Genomic DNA, 11973 nt, shown 5'->3' with positions numbered 1-11973 from the left:
CCACTGCCACAGGGACTGCAGCCCACGCCGTCGCCGGCGACTCATGGCAGCCCAGCTCCAGGTTGAGCTGTTGTTCAGCATCTCAGCTGCGGAGGGCAGTGTCACTGGCCCTCATATGTGGGATCCGAACCTGGGCCCTCTGGCATCCCAAGCGAGTTCTTAACCATCGTGCCACTCGGCCGGCCCAAGGTTATTATCTTTTAATTAAGATAATTGGAGGAGATCAGAAGATAATAGTTGAACTATAAAATAGAAAACATTGCCTGGTAGGCACAACAGTATACACTTTTCCATTAAAATCCTGAATGTGAAGAGTCAGAATTTTAATCTTATTTGACTTTATTTGAGAACATGATAAATCCACTTTATTTTTCAAGTGAATATTAGTTATAAGTAAAGTTTTAATGGCCATATAGCAGTATTTTCAGATTCAAATATAAGAATAAGACAAACCATTTTGGTTTCTAAAAGAGGACTCAGTAGAATCATGGCATTATTGAGGTTTACAGATACTTATAATGATCTTTATTCCTTTTGGCATGTTGTTTTCAAATTGGATGTTTTGTCACCAGTTGAATGGACTAGAAAATTAAGCATACGAGTATTACTGTGATTTTCTGGAATACAACTAGTTTTCTATTTACTCTTTTTTACCTACTACTGAAAAGTAGTATTTGTTATTATTAGTTAAATATCAATCGTAGCTTTATATATATGTTTGTTAGTCTGATATATCAGGTAGCATTTGCTATGTAAAAAGCCACACTAACTTAAGTAGCTTAAAACATGTTTCTCACAGTTCTGTGGATTGGCTGGGAGATTCTTTTAGTCTGTACTGGCTAGGCTAGGGCTGGATGATCTAGGATGCCTTCATTCACAGATCTGGCATTTGGCTGCCTTTTTGGTCCAGGAGGGACTTTACATTTCTGGTACTTGGCTTGAGCCAATGGCTGGGGCCATGGCCACAAGACCCTCATCATCTTGGAGGCAAGTTAGCTCAATTTGGTTCCATCACTTAGTGGCAGGAAGGTTTTCCGGAGTAAAAGACTACAACTACAAACACTTTTCAAAGTCTCTCCTTGTGTCAAGTGTGCGATTGTCCTGTTGTCCAAAGGAGGGAGCCATTAGGTCAACAGTATGAAACAACCACTGTTTTAAATTTTAATGGGCATCAATAGGATGCATGAACTAACGATTGAGTAGAGTTGGACAGCATGTATCTGCAGTAGTTACACCACAGTTTATAACTTCCTCTAGTAGTATTCAGCGTTCAAATCATAAAGAAAGAAGAAGAGGTTACTTATTTTAGGTTTGGTATAATCAGAGGTGAGTAAGTAGAAACTTGACAGCATTGCTGAAATGGATGATTATGGTTCATCGGGGTCTGGAGGGGTAAGATACCCTAAGCATTTCTGACCATCTGGGCGAAAGAGGTGTCGAGACTGAGGAGGTGAGGAGGGCAAGTCACAGATTCAATGAGAATAAAAGAAGTAGGTTGAGGAAAAGAAGTGTTGGTCAGCAAGGGGTTTTCAGAGCTTGGGATGCAGTAGATCTGCATAATGATGAAATCTAAGATAAAGTAGAAGATGGTAATTAAAGCCGAGAAATAGAAAGTCTAAGTCCAAGGTCTTGGAAAGATTCATTTTATTACACCTCAAAGGCCCCTTCACGTGCTCACATTCCTGCTTCCCTGAGTCAGTGTGATGTCATAGAGGTGGATGAAGTGGGCTAAGGAAAAATTCTGATTTGTTGAAGTCATTGAACAAGGTGGGAGAAGGTCCAGGAGCATCTCAGGAGCTACAGAAGAAAGAAAGATGATGAAATAATCTGATGCTGCTGTTTGTACGAAACTCATGGGCTTATTTTTCCAATTAGGAAAGTATATTTTCCTTCCTGTTTAATCTCCTTTTAAAAAATATTTGACTCTTCTCCCTTCTATTTCACATTTGTATTTTATTTTCTTAGGATAGATACCTTTAAAAAATTGGGAGGGGGATTGAGAAAGTAGAGAGGAGGGAGGATTGGTGGTTTGTTTTTTTAGGTGATTAAAGTTAGGAGGACATTTGAAGATTCTCAACTGTCCATTTTCTCTATTATTGAAAAGCTCATAATTATAGATAGTGAGAAGAGGACTTATTTATTTGTAATCTAACTTTTAATGCATTTATAAGACAGATTACATAAAATATCCTTAAAATGCAAAAAAAAATTAGAAATATCACATTTTTTTAAACATTTAACTGCTAACCAGGTTTTTTAGAAGATAGAGTACTAGTCCTTGAGTTTATAATGTCTTATACATTTTTACTTCTATAACAATATGGAACCAGAATTAAGATGGTATGATTATCTGTCATTGAATTGTAAAGTTATACATTGTAAGAGATCTTAAAATCCTAATAAGCTTGTATAATTCAAGTAATACATTTCATGAAAATATGTATAAACATGTTCTTCAGCTTTTCACATTATACTCATATATATATATATATCTATATATATATATAGTCATACCAGCATGAATGAAACTTATTTTAATAACTTTCTCCATAAATTTTTTATAATCAACCAATTAGATGTGTATTTGTAACATTACTAAACAAAGCCCTCTTAAATTATATATCCAGTTATTTGGATACTTAATTGTAAATGATAAATATCTGCATTAATTTTTTAGTATACTGAAAAATAATTTTTCTGACTTTGTTTCTCAGATTTTTCAATGAAATACTGTGCTTTCATTTTTATAAAGTGCTTGTTAAGCTTAAGAAGGAAGTCTGATGCAGTATACTTTATTAACTGCTGGACACAGAGTTATCTGGGAGAATACAGATTTGACTTCTCCCAGGATCTGCACAGATGGGAAAGACTGATCCAGCTGGCTTTGATAGATTATATGTACCTTAAATTACTTTTTTAAAGTGTATACCTGTTTGTCTGTGTCTGCCTGCCTGTCTGTCTGTCTGTATCCCACCCAAGTTAATTTTTTTTTTTTTTTTTTATGTTTAGGATAAGTATATTTACCATCCTGCTCCATTGGAAAAATCACACAGCAAACTGCAAAGCCGAACATCAAGGTCACAGAAGAAAAAGTCCAAGTCACCTGAGAGAAGTAAATATTGCGTAAATGCAAAAAGCTACGAACAGCCTACGATTTCTTCAAAATCACACTCTCCGTCTCCCTACACAAAAAGACGCATGTGTGAGCTATCTGAAGACACCAGGCGGCGGCTGGCCCATTTAAATCTGGGGCCCTATGAATTCAAAAAAGAAACAGACAGACCTCCATTTGTGATTAGACATGTATGTGTTCCCTTAAACGTTTCCACAAAAATATTATTCTGAAACTTCTTTCATCTTCTAGCTTATATTAACAGTTTTCTTTCCTGAACTGTTACCTAGCAATCTAAAATGGAATGTTAACTTAGAAGAAAAGAACACTCCTTTGTCAGCCTTTAAACGTGACAGATCAAGTTCCATTATGACTGCCATGATAAAACCTCTAAGTACCTTTTTCCTTTCTTCTCATACAGTGGACAGCGTAATCACTCCAAATTGAACTTAGTGTGATTGACATTAGTACCAAAATGGCACAGTAGGGCTTTAAAAGAGGACCAGGTTTTCTTTATCAAAAGGAAGACCCGCTTCTCCCAGCCTTTTTAAAAATTATAATGGAAAGTAAGGTTCTTTTGAAATTATGTCCCTTGGGTAAACCTTACATAATGGATCTTTGAAGCAAATCATTATTTGGTGGGGATGGGAAGGCCTTTAAAAGTGAAGCGAGTTAACTTAAGGGTCGCATAGCTCTACTCCTTCTATACAGAAACCTGGTTTTGATGTGGGTTAAGTTGTCCATATGATGATCAAGCAGACTTTGGTTAATTTGAAGTGTCTATAATCAGAATATTTAATAAAGGACCTTCTCAGAATCTTCATAGTTTCTTGAAAAAAAAATTTATAAAGAATTCTTACTTTAAAAGCATTTCTTTAACAAAAGCTTGCAAATACTGACAAATATATATAATAATAATAAATGTTCAGATTGAAGTGCCTAGAGAAGCAAAACAACTTTTTGGATATCTATAAAACTGTTTCTGATTTTAATGCCTCTAATTCATTTTCCCAAATTCTAAAATGTAAATATAAATGTAAACATGCAAATATACTCCTTTGATGGTCCAATGGCTTTTTGAATATACATCACCTTTAAGTTCAGATTTCCTTTGTGATACCTTTTTAAAAATTTAGATGTGCCTTAAACAACATTTCATTCAATTTTTATATTTTGATATGAATCCTTTATTTTTTAACTTAAAGGAATATCATTTTTTATTGTAAAAAGAAAATGTATAATGTAATGGGTACTTTTAAATGTTAATATTTTATTGAGGTTATTGTGATTACATTTGTCTTGTTTCTGTAGAATTTATTTATAAGTTCCAGTCATTTTTTTTTTGTGGTCGTTTGTATAAACAGTATCCAGGTAATGTTTACTTGCTTGTTTGATGGCAGTTTCATAATGCTTCTAATTTTATATCTGTCCTCAATTTTTAATTAAATTGAAAAGAAAGGACACACTAAATTCCAATCTGAAGAAATAGTAGCATTTTAATTAAAATGCCTTTGTACAAAGATAACCAGGAATATTCTGGGGGTTAGCCACATAAAAATTGTCTAGGGAAATAAATGCTCTTAAAATGTTAACTATATTATTTTTTTCACATTAGTGTTCAAAACAGAATGATTCTAATACAACCTGGTATAAACTTTGACATTTTTATTTAAATGATTTCCCTCTCAGCTTTCTAATGAATAGAAAAAAATGCATACTTCTAATCCTGTAAGAAAATTGCTTTCCTTATTATATAGGAAATTGGATTTTTCCAGTTGTATTTGTAAACATAGACATGTCTCCCCCCCCAAAAAAAAAAAATTGTGATTTTAAAAGTGTTAACAAACTGATAACCAAACGAAACTTTAATTTGGTACGTGCATATACAAAAGGTTAACACTTGTAGGAAAGACATTCTAGTTTTACATACACTGTATGAAAAATAGCCTTAAAGAATATGGAGCAGTGTCAAGAGATCACTAGCATGCTCTCAAACAAACTGAAACTGGCACAACCATTCTAGAAGAGATAAACAGCATTTGTTTTCTTTTGCATGTGTGAAGAATAGGATTTCATTTATGCAAAATAGGGTCTTTTTTTCTATTGTGGTGAAATACACCTAACATAAAGGTTACTAGTTTAATCATTTTAAAGTGTGTAATTTAGTGGCATTAAGTACCTTTATATTGTTGTTCAACTGTCACAACTGTCTAGTTCCAGAGCTACTTCATTATCCTAAATGGAAACCTTGTACTCTCTAAGTATTCATTTCCCATTCCTCCCTTTCCCCAGCCCCTGGCAACCACTAATCTGCTTTTTATCTCTATGGGTTTTCCTATTCTGACATTTCGTAGAAGTGGAATCATACAATATTTGGCCTTTTGTGTCTGGTTCTTTTCATTTAGCACAGTTTTCATAGTTTTCATCAATGTTGTAGCATTTATCAGTACTTGATTCTTTTTATGTATGAATAATAATCCATTACATGGATAGACCACATTTTGTTTAGCCATCTTCTGTTGATTGGCATTTGGGTGGTTTTTATTTTTTGGTTATATGAACAGTGCTTCTATGAACATTTGTACGTAAGTTTTTGTTTGAATACCTGTTTTAATTCCTAATTGCTTTAATACCTAGAAGTGGAATTGCTGGGCTGTATGGTAATTGATTCCATGTTTAGCTTGTTGAGAAATTGTCACAGTTTTCTACAGTGGTTGCCACATTTTACATTCCCACCAGCAATCTATGAGGGTTCCAATTCAGCCACATTCTCAGTAACACCTGTTTTCTACAATATTTTGGGTTTTTTTTTTTTTTATCGTAGCCATCCTAGGGGATGTGGAGTGGTATCTCATTATGGTTTTGATTTGCATTTCCCTAATGACTAATGATGTTAAGTATCTTTTCATGTACTTGTTTGCCATTTGTGTGTTTTCATTGGAGAAATGCCTGTTCAAGTTTTTGGTCCATTTTTAAGTGGGTTGTTTGTCTTTTTGTTGTTTAGTTGTAAGTTTTCTTTATATATTTAGGATTCTACAATCTTATCAGGTATTATTATTTTTTCCTCATTCTGTAGCTTGTCTTTTGACTATTTTTAATTTTTAAAAATTACAGTAAAATATACAATAGAAAACTTACTATTTTAATGATTTTTAAGTGTGCAGTTTAATGGCAATAAGTAGATTCACATTGTTGTATAATCATCACCACCATCTGTCTCCAGAACTTTTCATCTTGCTAAACTGAAACTCTGTACCCATTAAACAATCCCTCTTTTCCTCCAGCCCCCCTGGCAACTACCATTCTACTTCCTGTCTCTAGGAATTTTACTACTTTAGGTATCTCATATAATTGGAATATACAGCATTTATCCATTTGTGATTGGCTTATTTCACTTAGCATAATGTCATCAAGGTTCACTTCAGTTTACAGCATGTGTCAGAATTCCCTTTTTACAGCAAGATAATATTATTTTATATGTATATGCCACGTTTTATTTATACATCTGTTGATGGACACTTGGGTTGCTTCCACCTTTTAGTTATTGTGAATAATACTGCGTGAACATGGTATAAAAATATCTGTTCAATTCCCTGGTTTCACTTTTGGGTATATACCCAGAAGTGGAATTGCTGGATCATATGACAATCCTATTTTGAATTTTTTGAGGAACCACTATACTCTTTTCCATAGTAGTCGCACCATTTTGCATACCACCCACCAACAGTACAAAATGGGTTCAGTTTCTCATATTCTTGTCAACACGAACTATTTTATGTTGTTGTTGTTTTTTATAGTAGTGATCTAATGGGTGTGAAGTATTATCTCACTGTGCTTTTGATTTACATTTCCCCAATGATTAGTGATGTTGAACATTTTTCTATGTGCTTATTGGTCATTTGTATATCTTTTGGAGAAATGTCTATTTAAGCCCTTTGCCCACTTTTAATTGAGTTTTTAAATTAAGTTGTAGAAGTTTCTTTATTTCTTCTGCACATTAATGCCTGTGTATCAGATAATGATTTGCAAATATTTTCTCCTATGAGTTGTCTTTTTATTCTCCTAGCATTTTTCTTTTATGCTAAAGTTTTAAATTTTGATGAACAGAGTTGTCTTTTTTTATACAGATTTATAGTACTCTGACTTTTAAAATTTGGTTAGAAAACATGGTTGACTTATTATTTTAATCTGTAAAGCACTCAGCATGCTGGGCTCTGAACACAGCCACGTAAAGACACTGTTTGAATTCAAAATCTATATACTAAGGAGATAAGTAGCAAATGGCTAAACTTGTTTTTTAAATGTGGCAAAGTAGATTCTTCTTTTTTAAACTTTGTAATGGAGAGGAAAGTAGGCAATGGAGTAATGGATATTTCAACTGTAAATATGTTCAGTTTTAAAGTGGGCTCATATACATAATTTAAAATCTCTGGAATTTAATTTTCATTTTGTTTAAAAACAAACAGCAGAATACTCAACTAAACTCTGAAACATGCCAGAGAGTCACTCTCACGTTAACTTGATAATATGTGGTCCATGTACTTTAGTTGATTTCTCATTCATCCATGAGACTGAAAGAACAGTTAAGCTCTTTGTTTTACATTGAGATCCTTCTCCTTCTAGGTCGATCCCCCAAGTCCCAGGGCCGATACTTTATTTGGATCTTCTGGCAGAGACTGTGAAAGAGATGGATGGTCCAAGATGCACGATGGTAAGCGACGAGCTCTCTCTTCGTTGCTTTAGTTGCCTTTGCTACAATCAAGCATCGATTACCTTGGCATTGATGAACAAAAACAGAATCTGCTGTATTATTGGATAATGTGGTATAGTGCTACTGTTTATAACTTGTGGGACACCCATATAGATACTCTCTAAAACTAATAGAATTTTTGTGCTACTATAAACCATCTCCCTTTTTGAGACTTAAAACACATATTAGCATACTAAATAAAAACATGCTTTCTAGTAAAAAAACAAAACTTGATTTTGTTTTGCTCAATGCTGTCTAACTTTATTTGACTGTGGAACCCCTTTCTCACCTTAACACATATTACTTAGTTTGTGGAACAGACTTTGGGAATACCACAGTAAAAGAAGTTCAAGGTTATATTTTGGACATACGTTTGAATACTTGTTCTGCCACTTATTTATAAAGTGGACATTCTTGAACAAATCCTTAACTACTTTGATAATCAGTTCATTTATTAAAGCATGTAGTTTGATAAATGTTAGCTACCATGTAAACGGCCCTAGCACACAGGACTTAGTAAATATCAGCTGTCATTATAATATATAAATGGTAAATACTTAACCATTTATATTTCTGAAAAGATAACATCCTTTAAGTTTAGTTTATAAGGATGTTTCTTTCATCTTTAGCCCTGGTTCTAATGGTTAGATAAGTATTTTCTGAAGGTTCAACATGAAGATTTTTATGAAGATTAAATAGTAGTGTATAATTAGGGATATTTGAGTGTTAATATCTTTAGACATTGGCTGATTCAGCAAGCATTCACCAGCAGCCTTTAAGTTAATTTATTACACACTGAGAAAGGCATAGAGCAAGAAAAGTGAGATAGATTGAAAAAAATATATAATCATGATAATGTAGTGAGCTCTATATATTTCTGTTTCTACACTGTAGTGTATAATTTCTTTTTTTTAAAATGAGGAGATGAAATATTCTCTGAGAACATGCAGTGCTTGTGCTCATTTATTTTGCTTTTTTAGCACTAACAGGGAGATAGATGTGGTAATCAATAAGTCTTTTATACCTAGAATGTCAATTTATATGAAATTAGGAACAGATGTTATACTCTGTTTCTCCTCTTGGAAGAAATTTATGGACATGGAAAATAAGCTTTAAGAATAAGAAAATCACAAATAACTTCAATATAGATGTTTATTTGGGAGATATTTTTGGAATGCACATAAGCGTCTGATTTCTCTTGACAGTTATATATTTGCCAAATTTCAGACTTAACAGAAAAGTTGAAAGAGTACAAAGTATTCTCATATACCTTTCAGAATCCACAAATACTAACATTTGCTTTTCTCTCTCCTTATTTTCTTTCTCCCCCTCATCCCCACCCCCCACCTCCATCTCTGTATGTGTGCCTGTGTATAAACTTTTCTTGACAAGGACATCACTATAGAATGATTTGTGTTCCTCCAAAATTCCTCTGTCAAAGCTCTAACTCCAGTGTGATGATATTTGGTGATGAGGCCTTTGGGAAGTAATTAGGTTTATGAGGTTATAAGGGTGGGGCCCTCTTGATAGGGTTAGTGTCCTTATGAGAGGGGACACAGAGATCTTGCTTTCCCTCCCTGCCATGTGTAGACACAGCCATAAGGCAGCCATCTTCAAGTCAGAACAAGAGCTTTTACCAGAAGCTGACTAAGTTGGCACCTGGATATTGGACTTCCAGCCTCCAGGACTATGAGAAATAACTGTCTGTTGTTTGAGCCACCCAGTCTATGGTATTTTATTATGGCAGCCCAAGGAGACTAATACAGATATTATCTTATGAGATGCAATTATCAAAAACGGGAAATTACCAACAACAATGTAGGAATAGTAACTAACCTATAAACCTAAATCAGATTTTGCCACTTGTCCCAATAATATCTTTATAGCAAAAGAAACCCCACATCATACATAGCCTTCAGTTGCCATGTCACTTTAGTTTTCTTTAACATGTTCCTTAGTCTTTCTTTGTATTTGACATTGATAATTTTGAAGAGTATAGGCCAGTTATTTTGTAGTATGTCCCTCAATTGGGGATTGTTTGATTTTTCCTCATGGTTAGATTTAGCTTATTCATTTTTTCCCCAGAATACAACAGACGTGGTGTGTTATTCTTAGTGCTTCATGCCTGGAGGTACATGATATTGCCTTGTTACTGGTAATGTTAATTTGCTCACATGATTAATAAAATGGTGCCTACTAGGTTTCTCCATCATAAAGGTGCTATTTCATACCTTGCGACCGTGTAATGTCCTGTTATTCCTCAGCTTTGACCCCTTTAGCATACATTGATGATTCTTGCCTGAGACAATTTTATACTGTGATGTTTCCCAAATAGTGAATTTTTAAAAATTCTTTATTCTTTGTACATTTATTACTTGCATTTCTCCTATAAAGATTTTCCTTTCCCATTTCTTTAATTTTAATGCCTCTGTTCTTTTGACTAAATTTTTTTTTTTCTGGCTGGCAGTTGAGCACTTGTGATTTTGGGTTCTCATCAGCTGTTTAAGTGCATATGAGAATTTATGTTAGAGTCTCTTAAACATAGTGAATTTTCACCTATGATGATCTTACTTTAATGGAAATTCTTGAACATTTTCTTGTCAAACTAGCTTGCGTAATAATTCTTAAGTGTTTATCTGATATCATTTTCATCACCATTGATTGTTTTAGTCCTCATAATCATCATGTGAAGATGCATTTAACTATATTTGATCAAGAAAAATGACAGGAGCTTAGAGAGGTTGATTTGTTGGAAAGCTACAAAATCACCATGTTGGGTCTAGAATCCAGATCTTCTAACCCCAAGTTCCTTTGTTTTCCAGCACTTTCTCTACTTTTCATTCAAGTGTATTTTTTTTTTTTTTTAGATAACTTTTCAAGCACATTTTCTCTACCTGGAATTGCCATGGCATATAATTCTAATTGTAATTTGTTTAGTCCTTTTGAAGAAACTTAGCATCTTATACCTCAAGAAAGTTTGGAAGCTTTATGCAGTCATTTATGTATTTTGAAGAGGAAACCAGGGGCATCATTCTGGCCTCTTCTGTTTGCTGAGAATGTAGGAAAGATGTTCGACCCTGCCTGCCCCTGGCAGGAAACTTTTATTCTCTTCATTTGAAATTCTTTTATGAGTTTCATTTCTACATAAGATTGTAATCTTTTATGAGCTTCCACTAACCCCTTTGTTTTATGGTTATTATTTATAAAGTAAAATAAATTGGAAATAATATTCAAATCCTAATATGTGATATCTTGAATAGATAGCAATAAATGGTAATATTTTAATATTTTCTGAGTAAAGTAACATGTAATCATCATGTATGTACTTATTACCAAATATCTCATTTGTTTCAGCTTTTATTGAAATGTGTGTCTCCTTATCTCAGAGCCAGTAGGCAGCTAAACAATGTCATGTTTAGGAACTCCTTGTTTACTTCCTTGATTTCTCTATTCTTTAGTAAACATTTTAACAGCTTTATTAAGGTATAATTTATCTACTATAAAATTCACCTGTTTTAAGTGTACAATTAAATGATATGTAATACATTTGCATAGTTGTGCAACAACCACAATCCATTCTTAGATTATTTCCGTCATCCAGAAGAGAGTTTCCTTATACCCATTTGCAGTAAATCTGCATTTTTCCCTGAGCTCCTGGGTTGTTTTTCCACTTTTTGGCTATTATGAATAAATGCTACTGTGAACATTTACACTGAAGTCTTTGGATAGACATATGTTTTCATTTCTTTTGGAAAGATACCTAGGAATGAAATTCTACTTTATGTGGTAAATTTATGTTTAACTTTTTAAGTAATTGCCAACTGTTTCCCAATGTGATTAGACCATTTTACATCCCTACCAGCAGTGTATGAGGCTTTCAGTTTCTCCACATCCTTGACAACATTGTAATTGCTTTTTTATTCTTGTTATTATTATAGCCATTTCAGTGGGTAATAGTCCTATCTCTTTATGATTTTAATTTGCATTTGACTAATGGTATTGAATGTTATTTCATGTGCTTGTTAGTCATTTGTATAACCTTTTTGATGATCATTATTCTTTTTTTTTTTTTTTTTTTAAAGACAGCTTGCTTCCTTGTTGCTTTTCTGGG

The 11973-nt window shown here is 33.5% G+C and overlaps 1 protein-coding gene across 5 annotated transcripts in view; it reads left to right on the top strand.

The window, feature by feature from the left end:
• The window catches only part of SPATA6 (spermatogenesis associated 6), an 83496-nt gene that overhangs the window by 30437 nt on the left and 41086 nt on the right, over positions 1–11973 (top strand). For all 5 annotated transcript variants that reach the window (XM_019656515.1, XM_019656513.1, XM_019656514.1 and 2 more), the window contains 2 exons: positions 3010–3303; positions 7736–7823. In XM_019656515.1, the coding sequence (XP_019512060.1) occupies positions 3010–3303; positions 7736–7823 (382 nt within the window). The remainder of the gene's footprint in view (positions 1–3009; positions 3304–7735; positions 7824–11973) is intronic.

The sequence above is a fragment of the Hipposideros armiger genome, unplaced genomic scaffold, assembly GCF_001890085.2.
Source record: "Hipposideros armiger isolate ML-2016 unplaced genomic scaffold, ASM189008v1 scaffold_261, whole genome shotgun sequence".
NCBI lineage: Eukaryota > Metazoa > Chordata > Mammalia > Chiroptera > Hipposideridae > Hipposideros > Hipposideros armiger.
Note: the sequence above shows the minus strand (reverse complement) of the source record. Positions and strands in the feature narration are given on the sequence as shown.